Genomic DNA, 17467 nt, shown 5'->3' on the forward strand with positions numbered 1-17467 from the left:
AGAGGTTGCTGTTTTCGGTGGACAATCAGGTTGTGCATCTTCTTAGGAAAATCTCTTAAGCCAATATTTGAAACTTGAAAACGACATTTCATTAAGCTCATCATAAGAACATTCTTCATAAAAATCATCTTTACAACTTATGCCAAAAACAATAGTCACGCGTTATAGAGCTCCGTATTTAACGTCGTGTTCAGATCTTCTACCTATACAAAATTTACAATCTACTCATACAAAATAAATGTAATGTTTAGCATGGACCTTTTTATGAATGTGGTATCGGTTAAACGCTTAAAAAAGTAAGTATACATGTATATTATCAATTATTTAAATTTTCTTATGAAATTTACATTCAATTTACATTGTTTAATCGCTTTAGATGATTCATTTTGAATATTACTCGTACCATGAATGATATTTAAAATCGTATGTGTTATTTTGTTTCCGAATAATAAGAGAATTATTAAATTACTGTCTATGTTATTGAAATTTCAGTTTCTCGGGATTGTCCTGGAGGCATCTTTCGTTAGTGCAGACAAGTGGAAAGAATATTAGGTGGCATTTCCAAACAAAAATATATTCAAGGGTTAGGAGCGATACAAAAACAACAAATCAAAGTCCGAAGACTCTTTCGAAACCGTTTTACAGGTTATGTTTTTATTTATATCATATTCATTCCAATATCACTTGTAGCAAAGTAAGTCATTGATAAAATGATTTAATTTAAACTCAAATCAACTTGACATATAAGGTCAGACCTTTTGTAATTTGTGACAATTACATCAGATAAGTAACACATGTCAGCAAAGCATACAAATGTTTCATATTTTATATCTGGCACAAGTTTCGTCATGTTAAAAGCTATATGCGTAAATTGTTTTATAAAAAAATCTGGTCGAATAATCAGTTTATCATAACGATATAAGTGATAATGCTCTCACACTGAACATATTTGAACATACTGTTATTAAAATGTCCGTACGTCGACCCATACATGCGTTTCCACGTACGTTTGTACACCTTTTCTACCTTTCCCGATCAATGACTTAAAAAAAGTACCAACCGTAGTTGTTGTTATTTAATTTGAACACTGAGATCTGCTTAGTGTTTTCACTTAGCAGGGACACTGTCCAAGACTGGACGTTGACTTAACGATTTAATTGAGGTCATTATGTCAGATGTTAAGATGACAACCCTTCTATGATTAATAACTTTAGAGTTTCTTTCTTAAGCATACCTTTATAATTCTTATATATGTAATATGGTATTGAAATCTCAAACAAATGGCACTTACATTTTGATGGTAAGGGCAACCTTACCGGTAATTGTCTACTAAATCGATAAAGCTATTGTAATTCTCTCTTGCAATTACAGTTTTAGCATACTTTTGGACACTTGACAGACGGTTCAAGTATTTATGATTAAAGTTAATATCTTACCAGCAAATGTCAACGTTTGTTTCAGTATATCATATATTTGCTGCACTAAACACTTTTTGATGTCACTGTTACAAATATTGACATATCATCTATGAATAATAGATATAAGCTGTAATACATACATAATGATATTAATATGATTTTATAATAAATGATGCCTTTATATGTTAAAGGGTTAAACTTGATAAGGTTACCGAAATCAGACTTCCAGCAGTTGATGGTGATGGCGATTACATTAAATGTAAAATTTCAGAATTTAGTGAGGGAGGATTGATCTCAACAAATCCACCTCCACTCGTACAGATCATGGAGGTAAATTATGTTTCATATAGCAGTGATTATACAAGCATAAATATAGTTTTTTTTCAATAAGCTGACAGTTGTTATTCTTAAAAATCTGCGCAAGAATTAAAAAAATAAATAGCGAAAATGTATATTCTTAGTAGTCACATTAAGATTAGTTTATTTCAAACAAGTTTACACATTTAAAATTTTCAAATAAAACTTTACAACATATGACATGATTGAAAAAGATCAGAACCGAAATTTGATGCTTATGAAATTATATATTTATTTGCTAAAGATTTGAAGTATTCTTTGATTTCCTTTTATTAACTTTTTTTCGCGCCCGGCATATCTTAAAATAACATTTATCAAAAGATTATATTTGGAAACAAAATAATGGTATATTCTATCTGTCAAAATAATTAATGTATAAACTTTTAAGGTAAAATCCACAAAGCAAAAACAAATCATTTAATTGTTTTATATATATTTGCATCATCAAGAATTGCTCTGTTTTCATCAACGCTTCGCGAGCCATTGGGTATGAGGATAATACATGGATTGCCGTTCCTGTCAGCGTCCGTGATTATAATAGAAAGGACATAATATACGGGACCGAACATTACACTGCAGGAAGATACTCCCTAAGCACAACTGCCGTTCAGGTATAATATAATTTTTTAATTTGATTACTCCTTAAATCCATGAATCCAATAATTATTGTCTATTGACTGAAAAAAATTGAATTGTTAAATGAATGAACAAAGTGTTTTGGGACTATGCTGAATTGTGTATCTGAGCGAATACACATGTATATTTGCTATAATAAGTAAAGGATAATATACTATAAAGATTAATACTTCAGTAAACAAAATACAATAATATATATAACATTGCATTTCTTATTCATGCGATTACAATTACTATTTTTATGATTATACGTGCGTGTATATCTACCAGTTATTTCAACAAGTTTCAGTTTGCTACTCAATGCAATTTTACCTTTTGACTTAAACATTATTATAATATACTTATGCGATGCGACACATATGTTTGTTTCAGTTTGTTGTTCAGATTATAGATAATCTAACAACTCCAGTATTTGTAGAACCAAGTTATGCAGGAAACCATGTTTTCATCATGTATTCGGGCACGCAATTGAGAACAAAAATATATGCTGAAGCTCCCGAAAACACGTGAGTATTATGCGGAGTATAACAACTAATAGTTAAGTATCTGGCTGGCAGAGACAATACACAGGTCCCTTAGTCAAGACAACGGCAAGGCATTGGACTTCGTGTATTTCACAAATAGGACTTAGTGCAGTAAAGAATTGTGTTCGTACATAAATTCATCATGCATGAAAGTTATTTTCAATAAATGTTAGTGCATAATACAACATCAAGAAGAGACAATTTGTGCTTCATAGGACCAAATTATCAGGACAAAAGGACAATGTCACATCAAAAGATTGCACTCACTTTTTTGTAATATAGCCCGAAGTGCTGCTAAATGTCATTATGGAATTTAAAGAAGCCATGTGAAAATATTTCATAAAGCTCACTATTATCAAATGAAACACGACTTTACAATGTGTCGTATTTGTATTAATGTATCTGTATAATTAAAAACTATCCTAATATATTCATAACCAACTTCAACATGTCTTCCATGAAAATACTCCATTCTCTTGGTTTTAACTAATTCCTTCAAAAGAAAATAACTGTTTGGTTTTGTCAGTGCTGACGCTTAGACTCAAGATACATACTATCTAACCATTTACGCCTTCTAAAAATCACACCAGAATCAACATATAACCACTCAAAGAAATATGTTTTGAATTATGCATTTCCACATATCCTTGATTGATGATTAAATGCACGACATCGATGTATTTCTGTTATTTTGTTTGCAGGATAAAGTGGCAACTAATGATATATAACCACAGAAAAATAGGAAGTTTAATTTTGTCACACCAAATAGTTCTAATATATTTTCCCATGAAGTTGTTTTTAAAAAAGCGTTACATTTGATTCTATTATAAGATATGATTTCAGGGAATGAACTTATGAACTCTAATAGTTAATGCTTATTAAAGTATACTTTTTAATTATTGATAGTAATATAAATAAAATAAAAATGATGACAAAGTTGTCTTTTTTCTTAGTACTATAGGAGAGTTTACAATTTTTGGACTAAAAGGAGAAAACCTCCTGTTATCACATGCTCAACAGGATCCCAGTAGGTCGCAAGTAATGTTTACCACAATGTCATGGAAACCATCAGTTACGGATGCAGGAAGACATATAGCATGCGTTAGTGTCATGGATTCTACTGGGTAAGATAGAACAGAATCTCGTTTCTTAGTTCAAACCTTGTGTAAAATGTAAAAGACAAGCATATGAAGATCTTTCTGTTTTAATATCAATCAATATTTGGTCCATTTTAGCCTCGTTTCATTTCCCCGAGTCTAAAACATCCATACCAAATCCACAGTATATCTTAACTCATGTTTATTGTTCATTTAAATGAATTATATACCTGAAATGTCTTTTTTTTAAAGAATTTGAAATTGTCAAACATTTGTTTTTATAATGTTTAGAACATGTTAAGTGTATAACTATTGAACAAAGTAGCACAGGGCGTGAGGAAATATGCCGCAAAAGTAGCAATGTGAAAACAATGTAGTAATTTATTTTCTTCCATACAAAATACTTATTCACTACAATTGTATAAATTGTCAACAGGGCAAAAGACGCAAAATGTGCAATATTTATGAATCTTTTTCAAGATATAAAAGATAAAAAGTGTTGTTATTTTAGAAATAAAATTTCTGAAATAAAATGGACATTTAAAGAAATATAATTGAATATCATTACAAATACATTATAGCTGGTAAAAAACTATGAAAATATTTCCTGAAGCCGAAATGTGACTCACATCTTATTCACAGACAAAAATACGTTTTATTTAAACCATGACGTTTAAAAATAATGTTTATGTGCAATTTCAAATTTGCTTCTGTACACCTGATATAATCTCTTCAGTTTTCTTTCATTTTCTATGGTATTCTATATTTTTGCTTCATATAGTTTTATAAAGAACGCATAGACTGTATCAATTCGTAAAATACCTATACAATCAATACCTAGATACGTTTAGTACAAGACAAATCCTTGTTAACTTTGACGGATTTCCATAAAATTTATAAGTTTAGGGGAAAAACGGTGAATTTACTAGAAAATCTATTTTTAGGAAAAGGAGTAAAAATTAGACATGTTTTGTTTTTGTTTTCTTAAAAAAGTAACGTCTTTTCAATAAACTTCTTCATTACGTTTTTTTGTGAACATACATGTATCTTGCATAATAATATGATCTATATATTGTCTAACTTTACTTTTAGTTTTTTCTTTATTTAATCTTTTGGTATATATTAATGTTTGAAATGCTTCAGCGTTGATTCTGATGAACAAAGATGTTTCGTGTTAGATGTTCGGCGTGAGTAAATAATTTTGATATAATTTGCAATTGCTATCAAATGGGATAATCAAAGTTTAACTTACAATTATATTAGTGATAACTGATTTTTTTTTGTGTCGTTTTTTAATTCTGCAAAGATTTCTCATTTAAATAGATTTTAGTGAATAAAAAGCGGTTTTATTGAAACGATGCATATATAATAACCATGACATGTTTATCCACATTATTCTATTAAAGGATATAGATTTCTGATGTACTTTTCAGCTGATGTTTTCAACCACTCATCGTCATATTCTACGGTAAGTCATATATCTAAAAACCCACTATTTCTTACGGAAGTTTCAAATGTGTAACACAAAAATTCCGGACCGAAAGTTAACACTCAGTGTTGTATTCAAACTCACACCCTCACTTTATGCACAAATGAACCGATGATGTGAGTGATAAAGCACAAGAACTGAAATCACTGAAGCAGCTGTCAGAGGTTGACTTTTTAATTCCGTCTTCTTTGATGACAGTTATATGTTTCATGTCAGAAATACTGTTCTTATTATACGAAGTCCAGATAATTGTTAAATTCTGAATGCATCTGGAAAAAATCCCGCTCTTTGATTTCGAATTCATGCCCTTAAATTACAAATAAACAACACAAAGCACTTAAACACCGAGCCAAAGCGTACAGGTTGACGTAGTTGTCAAGTGATAATTCATATTTGCACTTACATGAAGCAATGACTTAATGACTTATATTAAATTTGTTTTTAATATTACTGTAAATGAATGTAGCAAATTTGAAATGATTGATTTGAATTCCTTATATTTCAATAAATTTATACTTGCCATTATGTCTTCTCATTTCAAATAAAGGGACTGACCGTGCCATAATGCTCATTGTTTTATTATCAAACTGAGCTGAGTTGACTGTTTAAATGATTGACTGTTAAAATCGTGACTGACCAACATTTGATATTGGAAAAATGTTTATGATAAAAAAATAAATCTGCCTAAAATATAAAAGACTGCCCAGTATTTTAATAAACCGAACGTTACAGGTAGATTCCGATGTTTGCTTGAATATCTACAGAAATTGCATTGGGCCTGGTTATTTATCGTTTATGTGAAGTAAATTGAAAGGGTTTATGGCAAAACTTATTATGATTTTCACCTGTTCGCTTACCTTTTACCCTTGTATTGCCATAATGTCACTGTAAAGATATTAGTTCATGTTTATTATTTCCAGAACAAGCCGTATTTTATTGACATCCCGTCACCTGACCAGCTTGTTGCATGCAAAATTCACGCAACTTGTGTTGTGGCTTTATATATAAAATCTGGAGTGTACGTATGCTTAAATACTTGGTTAACATTGTTATCAAATACAAAAAGCAGAATCCCTTAAGAACGTCCAAACGGCGAAATTGAAAACGCTGCAGGCTTGGTTTGATTAAACCTATTCATTGACGGTACTTTAATGTGCACGCTACTGTCGAAGCTACCCTAGAACAAGCCAAATCTTTCAGTGGATATATTTATATGGATAAAAGCTTTTTAGCTCACCTGAGCATATGCTCAGGGTGAGCTATTAGGATCACTCTTCGTCCGTCGTCTGTCGTCCGTCGTCCGTTGTCCGTTGTCCGTTCACACTTTTAAAACGACATCTCCTCTGAAACCGTAAGGCAGATCATAATGAAACTTAATAGGGATGTTCCTTGTGTGAAGCCTTAACAAAGTTGTTCAAAGAATTCCATTCCATGCAGAACTCTGGCCAAAAGAAAAAAAAAACTTTAAATATCTTCTTCTAAGCTAGAGCTTAGATATTTGGCATGAAACATCCTCTAGTGTGTGTCTACCAAATTTGTTCAAATAACAGCCCTGGGGTCAAAATTGGCCCCGCCCCAGGGGTTCATTGATTTTCCCTATATGTATATAGTAAAAACTTTAAAAAATCTTCTTTTGAAGAACCCAAAGAGCTAGAGCTAAGATATTTAACATGAAATATCTTCCAATGGGTGTCTACAAAGTTTGTTAAAATAAAAGCCCTTGGGTCAAAATTAGCCCCGCCCCAGGGGGTCATTGATTTTTCCTATATGCATATAGTAAAAACTAAAAAATCTTCTTTTAAAGAACCCAAAGAGCAAGAGCTAAGATATTTAGCATGAAACATGTTCTAATAGATGTCTACCAAGTTTGTTAAAAAATTAAGCATGAAACATCTTCTAGTAAGTGCCTACAAAGATTGTTCAAATAAAAGTCCTTGGGTCAAAACTGGCCCTGCCCCAGGGATGTCATTGTTTTAAAATATATGTGTAAAGAAAAAACTTCTTTTAAAAATCCAACGAGCTAGACCTTTGATGTCTAGCATGAAACATCTTCTAATGGGTGTTTACCAAGTTTGTTCAAATAAAAGCCCTGGGGTTTGAACTGGCCCCGCTCCGGGGGCCTATATACAGGTGAGCGACTTCAGGGCCATCATGGCCCTCTTGTTTTAAAAAACGTCAATTAAAATGTTTAATTGATATAAAGAAATGTAACATATTTAATTCATTCAACTTTGAGATGCGTATGATTTTACCCCTCTCTCCGCCGCACACTTAAATTAAATCACAGTCATAGGTTTGAATTGTTAGCACACTTATTATGAATGACATCCGTGATTTTTCCGACAAAAGGACACCATATGGTATATGAACATAATTATAAACGCAATGGCTTATAAAGCATTGATATTTATTCCGTACAGCGGAAAATAATTTGAAAATATTTTTGTATGTTTTTGACGTCAACGCTTATGACGTTGTGACAGCGTTCAGATCAAGCCTTATACGCATTCTATGCTTGCTTTAATACGCATGTGGTGAGCATAATGTGTTAAATAGTATTCTTGTTTCCTTGTAAAGAGGAAATTTTACTCATTATTATAGTGTTTGTTATATGAACACATAATAATTATTTTTAAATTTATAGTTAATTCCGGGTATTTCTGGGTCATCCCTGGATATGCTCTCAATACCAGATAATTTCCATTCAGAGTAATAAAACATAACTTTACATCCATGAGCATGAATAAATAGCTAAATATTTAATTTTGATAGTGATGTGTCTGAGATACATATAACTGACAGTTTCATTGACAAGTATGAAATCGGCCCAATACAATCTCTTACTCACAAAGGCCAGATAGTGTATAAAGCTGACTTGTCGTTTGAACATTCAATGCATGGAAAGGAACGTATATGCTTTAAAGCAAAGGACGTTAATGGGTGAGTGTCATACAAGATTTTTCTCAGTGATAAACTCTTTGTTTCATTTCTTATTACTTTGTTCAGCCAATTACTCATGAGGCTGTAGAGATATTAATTTGATACTTGACCACGATACGAATGAATGCAAATGAAAAGAATGCCAACACTCTCTACATCACAATTTTGTAATTAGTGCCCTTTGTTGGTTTAAGTGCTTAATTTGCATTTTTTTCTTTTGTTTTGTCTATAACTAAAAATATTTAAAAGATATCAGCATGAAAGGTCATGGCTCTCATATACCAGCAATGCACTTATATTGTTATTACCTTGTTGTCAGTCTATGCAACTAGTTTAAGAAAAAACACTTTTTAATAAATTTTCTACTGTTCGGTGGGGATCTGGAAGTCTTTTACCGTTTCTTGTTTTTTCACCAGGGTGTGTAATAACTTTTATCGTTTAACAACAGGTGTGTAATTAATTTTATTGTCTTAAGTGGAAGTCATTCGTAAAAATATAGGTTGCAAGGTAATATCGAAAAGAAAGAGTCGGTAATTTTACATAAATTTTTACATTGTAATTAATTCAAATGTTCCTGTATATTCTTGTTCAAACTATATTCTTACGAATTAAAGGGTTACAATTTTTAGTGTATATTTCAATTGATTCCCAAATCCTCCCTATTTGTTTGTGTATTGCGATCAAGACAAAATTGCAGTACACCAGATGTCTAGTTTGGTATAGGAACAAATATTCATACTGTTTCTTACAGCTAAGTTCAGTTCCGGGTATGTGATATCATAATTTAAATGTTTAACATATAAACTGTAAATGTATAAAGATGTAACTGATTGCAGATTATATAAAAACATTCTGCAAATGAAAACTGCATCTTTCTACAAAGCGTAATGAGAAGAGCAATTCCACATTTTTGTGCAATAAGTGTATTCGTAGGGTACGATAAATATTTTTAATTCAGGCTTAGCCAAATATTATGAGTAGCGCACACAAAAAAAATGGCAATTGGCGTATAAGAAAATAATATTTTCGTCAGATATATCGGTTTTGGTTCTTGTTTTTTACAATTTTACTAAGACAAGTTAAGGGCAAAAGAACTATAATTGTAAAAGCAAAAAGTCGTCATTTCTAACCTAATCGTAACTATATGTAGGCATTTTTCGTAGAAAAAAATCTCTTTTTTAGTATTGCATATTTGTGTCTAAAAATTGAAAATGATGTATTTTAAATGACAATATTGATTCAAACTGAATTTATTTCAATCCGAATATTTCTGCACAGCAAAATTGAATAAGTAATTTTTTACACATTGACTTTTTTGCACGTCAATGCACTTCCTGTAAATCTAGGCTTTTGCACATTTGAATACTTAAAAAATTGATGCTTTGATTGTCTTTATCTGTTACAGCGGTGAAAGTGAAGATGTATGTATCACAAGCAATATTGAACCACCAGGTGTGTAATTACTTTAATCATTGAACCATCAGGTGTGTAATTACTTTTATCAGCGAACCACCAGGTGTGTAATTACTTTTATCATCGAACCACCAGGTGTGTAATTACTTTTATCATCGAACCACCAGGTGTGTAATTACTTTTATCATCGAACCACCAGGTGTGTAATTACTTTTATCATTGAACCACCAGGTGATAATTACTTTTATCGTTTTTAGTGGAAGTTCCTCCATGTAAATATATAGGTTGCAAAGTAATATCGAAAAGAAAGGAATTTTACATTGTAATTAATTCAAAATTCAAATGTTCCTGTATATTCTTGAATAATATAAACCACGATATTTACCTCCCTTGCTTAAAGTGGCATTCATTTTTGAAGTCAATATTCGATATGACAAAATATGAAAAAATCATAATAAGCAGCTGACCTAAATATTTATTACTTGGTTTAAGCAATTCAAGCTCATCACCAAATAACATATAGAAATACAACATATAATGAATAAATGACATGACATGCACGTATTTAACTGAAACATAATAGTTCATGAAATTTGAGAATGATTACAATGATGACAATGATAAATGAGACAGGAAATTACTTAAAAAGCATTTGAATACGTAAGAATAATGGTCAATAATCTGTCTACATTTACTTTACATTTGATTCTTTACTTGCAATACACTTTGTTTTATATCGTGGAATTTCAGAAGTGCCTACCAATAAATATGAAAACCTAAGTTTCAACAAGTACAAATGTGGATGCAATGCAGCAATTAAAGTTTTCCGCGCAAATAATGCTCTCATTACATATACCTTGCTAAATTGTTCCTATGCACAGGGCATTTTCTATTAAGATAACTATTGTAAACTTTTGTACAAAGTCCGGATGTTTTGTAAATCATTTAAATTTGCGTAATCAAACTGATCGTATGTATGCACTTGTCCATGAGAGAGGGACCTGATATTGAATGAAAATATGCTTTCACTTATGCCTTCCTAGTAAAGAAAGTAATTCCAATACAAACAAGACTTACAAGTCTTGTACTGTGACATGACTGCTGTGCAACATTGTTCTGCTTGTGTCACTAGTCAGTAATAAAAGAATATGGTAATAAAATATCAAAGTATGTACCCTTTATTCACCTATAATGCTAATCATTTTCTACAAATTTCAACAACTAATGAAGGCAAGAAATATAAAAATCCATATGTAAACATGTCAGAACAAAAACTTTTATCGACTTTATTTTTCGAAAAACCCCTTTTCATGTTTGGGCCCAATTGTATCATATAAAATAAAAAGGGAGACCAAAACGAATCACTCAAAGCGAAGGGGGCTACCCCTAGTTTTTTTTTTTGCCTTGTGGGCCCTGTGGAACGGGAAACCCGTTAGGTTTTCCCTGCAATCGGACAATTGGGATTCGTCATACTGCGGAACAACGAGGGAAAATTACGGAAATCAAGCTATTTTAAATTTCTTCGTAAACCCCCTTTTTTTTTTATAAAAAGGATTTCTTTTTACTTTTTAGGTTTTAAACAAGAAAAGGGAAAAAAAAATTTGTTTTTAAGACAAAATTTCTTTTATGATTTAAATTTTTTCCCCTTTTTTTTGTTTTATACAAAGAAAAGCTACTGAGAGTATTCCCCTAAATTTTTCCCAAAAAATCGTGACCAATCAACAGAAAATTTTGCAAAAGTTAAAAATTGCATAGCTCTATCATATTTGTCTGCGATCGAGTTATATTTAGATCTACTGTGTCTTATATTTAAAACGCAATTCTAACGTGGAGTTAAAACTACAACGTTTTGGTGATCGGCAATCTAAAACAGCCCATGCATATAATTATCCCTACCACGTGCTGATCTACAGATAGCGCATCCTGTGTTGTCGGTATATCTGTGATCAATAGACAGGCGACATAGATATTTTGGGTGTAACATAGTTGATACCTGCATATAAATTTGTACCACGTAACAATAAACTATAAAGCTGATATTTAAATGAAATTAGCAACTGTCAAAACGAATGACTTTTTCTGCAGAAAAAGTGAAAAATGAAATGTGCACACTTGTTTCCCTTCAGTATGATAGATAGATACTTTTATTTCTTCCACGTGGGAGAGCAAATGTTAGCATTTTTACGATTGATTATTTTCTTAATTAGTTTTATACAATAGAGAATATATTTCAATTCGTTTTTGACAAAAAAATATTCGTTTTTTTACAAAAAAAAGTTGTTATTGTTTATCGTCAGCATGTTCCGGTTCAGTTATAATCAGTGGACTTCTGGTCCTTCTTTTGTCCAAAAATTTGCAATGCATAACACTGGTGGCACAAATGGGCATAGGTGCTCGTCCGGTCTTGGTTTTTCTTTAGAAAAAAATCCTAAATAAAACCTTTATGATATATAAATAATTAAAAAATAGTTATAAAAATTTATTACCTGTAAAAACATAGGTACCTTTTTTTTACTGGTATAATAAAATAAAAATAATTTATTATTATATTTTTATAATTATTTTTTATCATAAATAGTTGATTTAGGACTGTTTTTTTTAAAAAAAAATTTTTTAAAGGTATGGGAAGTTTCTTTAAAAAGGAAACATCTTATAAGCTGCTGTATTTGATCTAAGTCTGATCAGTATAATTATTTGTGAAGTCAATTTTCCCCCTGACTGTTTCTTTTTCAAATATCATTTTTTTCTAAAACAGTTTCAAGACTCAAAACTAAAACTACTTCTATAAATATATTTTCGTATTTGTCACCTTTTTATAGCTTTTGAGTTCATGTTACAGTCTTGTACAGCAATTGAATGCATTCGTAACATACTGCGTAATACAAAAAAAAAAATAGAAATTTATTGTGGAAGATACAAATGTAAAAAACACATTTTCGAATTAAGTTCATGTTTTGTTTTTCATACTGACTTCCCTGCGATTGAGGCGTGAAATTTGTTTCCGTTTTCATTCATTAATATGACATGTTGCGAATCAACGAAGGGGAAACCAATATATGACTTTATATAATAGAAAATGGAATGAAGATTTGGTTTTGAATTTATTTTTAGCTTAATTGTTCAAAATCGGGTCCATGGACACAAAAGTATAAACAAAAATTGCTCACTCCTCTTGGCAAGGAGCAATAAGGCCCATGTTAAATTGGAAATGACCCTTAAAATGGCGACCAAGGGAGGTAATGATTGTCAATATCATTATCTACGCTTATCATATCACATATAGATCCGTGTATGTCAGCACCGTGTAAAAATGCAGCTTATTGTGAGAGAGATATAGCCACTGGTGGGTATAGATGTAGATGTATGCCTAAAACGTATGGGAAAACGTGCGAACATAGTAAGTTAATATATTTTCGTGTTATTATCGTGTGGCTCGACATTAAGTATTTATTCTACAGTGAGTAAACACAGTAAACGCAGATGTTATTGGTTCAAGCAAGTAGATGCTATTGGTTCAAGCAAGTAAATGAATCAGCACATCACTTTCTTTTTAGACCGTTGACAATTGATGATAACACAGGTCTTCATTAACATTTGTGTTATGTTGTATTATACACGTCTTTCATTTTATGATATATATTTTAACACACACCACTTGTGTGCAATACATATCTATTATGGAAAGTTGTTTCTCTGTAGAGACATTCTCATATTATGTTACATGGATAACTTTAACTTAGATAAAGGTATAAAGAAATCAAATAGAAATATATATTCAATTATTATTTCAGGAATTGATTTTTGTGATCCAGATCCATGCGTTCATAATAACAGCTATATTTGTTTTAATGAACAGTGTTACTGTAAACCGGGCTTTATTGGGACTTCGTGCGAAAATAGTAAGTGCATAATTTCAGCAGAAAAATTTCAGTTTACGACATATCTTACTGAGAAGTAAAAAATGAAATATTTTGAAATTTTACGTTTTTGATGTGGTGCCAATTACGTAAGCTTAAAGCTGTTCAACTACGTAGGAAATAAAAACAGAAATCCACTACTGTTTTATTGACGTGCTGGAGACAACAAACGCGTCAAAAGTGTTAAACGGTTGCAAGAACGTTGAAAACAAAACAATTCATGTTAACAGTTTTAAGTAAAGATTTGCAAAGCTGTAGAGTTAGTGAAATATGCAGATGGCGATTTTTAAATTTTTTTAAATTTTATTTCATTTTATTTATTTCGTTGATAAAACCAAGTATTTCATTATAAAACAAATTAGTGGATTTGTTGTTTACTTTTCAAAAGTAATCTTAATCATAATTTAAAATTTTGCAACAGTTCAATGATTTTGATTAAAATGTGTTTCTTATATTAAAGCATGTTTTTGAAAACCTTCTCAAAGAAACCTTTAAAAGATACAACCAAAGTTTTTTTTTTGCTCTTGTATCAGCGAGTGAATTATTTCATCGGGTGGAACCACGAGTTATTTGCTTTACTTACTAAAATACATATTTTGTAGATATTAACGATTGCCATCAAAATGCATGCAATCATCATGGAATATGTATCGATGGTGTCCAAAGTTATTCGTGTGAATGCTTTGATCGCTATAAAGGGGATCATTGTGAAACGGGTAAGACATTTGGTCCATTTTGTTGATAATTTTGTTATGAAAAATTGCACAGTATATCTTGCATTTGCTTTACTGATTTACATATGAATCCGTTAAATTGCAATAAAGATGGTCATAAAATAATGGATTTTTTCCACGTTTACCTACAAATATTTGTTTATGCAGGCGATGTTTATTTATTTATTTATTTTTCTTACAGACAAATGTCCTTCTCAGAGATATGGAGTCATGAATTGCCCAGCAAGTAGGTTAATTCTATTTTCTATTTTTCATGTAATTTTTGTTGAAAATTTTACAAAATTATATGTTATATCTAATAAACTGCTTATATCATTGGAAAATTCCAGGTGGTTGTGAACCAGATCCTTGTAATGAGCGGGGTGTTTGTTCTGTTGGCGGTCACTGCACTTGTTCATATGGATACACCGGACCAGATTGCCTGACACGTAATTTTTTGTACTAAGCCAAGATAGCCTAAATCTATGTAGACCAACGACCAGCGATTAAGAAATTATATATAGTGCTAAATTTGATATATTTTGTGCTAAATTTTGTAGGGAAATATAGGCAAATAAAGGTAAAAGCTATCCAAATTGAGGATAAAGCTTAACCTAAGCCAAAGTAATAAGTAGTATTGAAAGTCTTTTATTATTAGGTTTTCGTTTCACAAAATAATGATTATGTATATCTTTCTATTTTCCAGCAAAATGTAATATATCGGGAACTGTTGTAAGTAATTATTGCGTCTTATATTGTGTTTCTTTTTAATCTTTAAAGATAGAAATAAACTTAGATAATGACAAAAGTCATTTATTTACAAACATTTATAAATTATGACCCTAAGCTTTGGTCATCTTAGGAAACTCACATTTAAATTACTTATGTCATCTCTGCGTTTGTAAATGATGTCGATATGCATTTTAAAACGTTTTAGAACATGGAAATTTGTTAATTTCCAGCATTATAATTTTTTTACGAGTCTTAATTCTATGAATTAACACATGACTGTAAATGTATGAAGAGACCAATTTCGATTCTTCCGAAAACAATGAAACATTATGTAATATTTAAAAAACTGTGATAATTCGTTTGTCTGTCGCTTACAGGGCAGCGGGATAATTTCTCCTTCTCCAAAAGATGGAAGCACTTTGATATGTTATAAACATCGGGACATGAGATTAGCATGCAGTCTGCGTTTGTATGTTGCAGCTAAATCAGGGTAATACAATTTAGTAACTTCGGTGAATTTTATTGTAAACTAATCAAGTATCTACAATATATTTGCAATAATAATGATATTAATACTCGTACACTTATAAAGGTGTATACGAATTCTTTTCCAGACTAAATATTTCTTAAATTTCAAAACGGAGATCTAACGGGCAATTTTTTATCACTTTTCGATTATCATATTTATTACCGCTGTACGGACAAATTAATATATGTATAAATTACAATGTACATGTGATTAAAGTAATATATGTATAAATAACAATTTACATGTGATTGTGTTTCTTCATGTACTTTATCAACTTACTATTTTGTGTTGATAATTTTCTAAATAGATATCAAAATTAATGAAAGTTTAAAGATATTCAATACTTGTTCATTCAAAATGAATGTTAACTATTCAATTTCAAATGCAATAACTTCCTAATTTGATCCGACATATGTTCATAAATATAAGCGCCATTTTAACTACAACCTATTTTAATGTAGATAAGCTTAATTAAATAATGCAATCTGTCTTAAAATCTCACAGTTCTGCAATTCACCGTACTTTTACTCTTTCAGAAAATCGAAATATAAATATATAGTAAAACTCCAATTGTATATTTAAGTACTTGTTAACAGATTATCAATTTTGTATTGTAAAAATGAACATGTATTTCTTATCTAATTGTTATTTCAACTTTTAATTCAAGTTTTTAAATCCCGTAGCCCACCTCCTGTAATGAGCACCGAAACAACAGCTGAACTACAAAGTATCGTAACAACACACCCTGTCATAAAGTCAACAGATCTTCCTGGTATTTCCCCTATCTTCTCGGTAGATATAACAATAGATGGACAAATGAACAGTTCTAAACCACAGTATTTATGTGTAACGGCAACATATACGTAAGTTTCACACAAAAAATTTAATGAAATCATTTTCCCTATAAGGTATCATAAACGAAACAATAGTGAAAACTTATTTCATAAATATCTTAAGGTAATAATTCAGAAATGAAACCAGCATGTGGGATATAGTTGGTAGTTGACTTAAATGGTGTACACAGAAACTATATACATGTTTTATAATAAATTAGATAACTCTTAACAGCGAGTAAGAGACTTAGATCCTGTGATTTTCGATCCCTTAGGATTTTAAGATGAATTCATGACCCCTTTACTCTAAGCCCCTTTTTTAAAATGACTTTTCGACCTAACGCCCTAAAGTGAGTGAGATATTTTGACAGTTATATCAATTTTCGTACTTTGAAAGGCAAGTAAGATACTAAGAGGAATACTTTAGATCAAATAACAAATGTTTTTAATTATTATCATTACAAGATTCTTCGAGTCAAGTATTTTAATAAAAAAACAGAAACACACGCATTTCATTTAAACAGAAAATTTGTTATGTAAATGTGTATACATATTATCATTAATTTCAGTAATTACAATAAAACCAATAAAAATTGGATAGGTGTTTTTCTTTTTTTTTTAAATGTCTCAGTCGGTATGTAATTCACACTTTTCCAAGCAAATAGTGTCATATTTTTCCTGTACACTATATATCCAACTTCTAATATCAAGAAATATGAGACTTACTGATTATTTGAATTATTTTAAAGAAAATATATGCACATATATAGTTATAAATTGAATGAAAAATATTTGTTGATAAGAAACAGAAAAACGTACATCATATTTGTAAACACAATATTACATATTCAAAGTAACACTATTATGTT

At 30.6% G+C, this 17467-nt stretch overlaps 1 protein-coding gene across 1 annotated transcript in view; it reads left to right on the forward strand.

Annotated features, from left to right (window-relative positions):
* The window catches only part of LOC132732049 (uncharacterized), a 73969-nt gene that overhangs the window by 12516 nt on the left and 43986 nt on the right, over window positions 1–17467 (forward strand). The window contains exons 4-21 of the mRNA XM_060718399.1: window positions 493–645; window positions 1610–1748; window positions 2225–2386; window positions 2784–2917; window positions 3889–4059; window positions 5176–5219; window positions 5466–5500; window positions 6442–6539; window positions 8294–8461; window positions 9867–9913; window positions 13158–13271; window positions 13666–13773; window positions 14394–14507; window positions 14707–14751; window positions 14855–14953; window positions 15211–15236; window positions 15614–15726; window positions 16449–16628. Of these exons, the coding sequence (XP_060574382.1) occupies window positions 493–645; window positions 1610–1748; window positions 2225–2386; window positions 2784–2917; window positions 3889–4059; window positions 5176–5219; window positions 5466–5500; window positions 6442–6539; window positions 8294–8461; window positions 9867–9913; window positions 13158–13271; window positions 13666–13773; window positions 14394–14507; window positions 14707–14751; window positions 14855–14953; window positions 15211–15236; window positions 15614–15726; window positions 16449–16628 (1950 nt within the window). The remainder of the gene's footprint in view (window positions 1–492; window positions 646–1609; window positions 1749–2224; window positions 2387–2783; window positions 2918–3888; window positions 4060–5175; window positions 5220–5465; window positions 5501–6441; window positions 6540–8293; window positions 8462–9866; window positions 9914–13157; window positions 13272–13665; window positions 13774–14393; window positions 14508–14706; window positions 14752–14854; window positions 14954–15210; window positions 15237–15613; window positions 15727–16448; window positions 16629–17467) is intronic.

The sequence above is a fragment of the Ruditapes philippinarum genome, unplaced genomic scaffold, assembly GCF_026571515.1.
Source record: "Ruditapes philippinarum isolate M1 unplaced genomic scaffold, ASM2657151v2 ctg2963_1_1_1_1, whole genome shotgun sequence".
Lineage (NCBI taxonomy): Eukaryota > Metazoa > Mollusca > Bivalvia > Venerida > Veneridae > Ruditapes > Ruditapes philippinarum.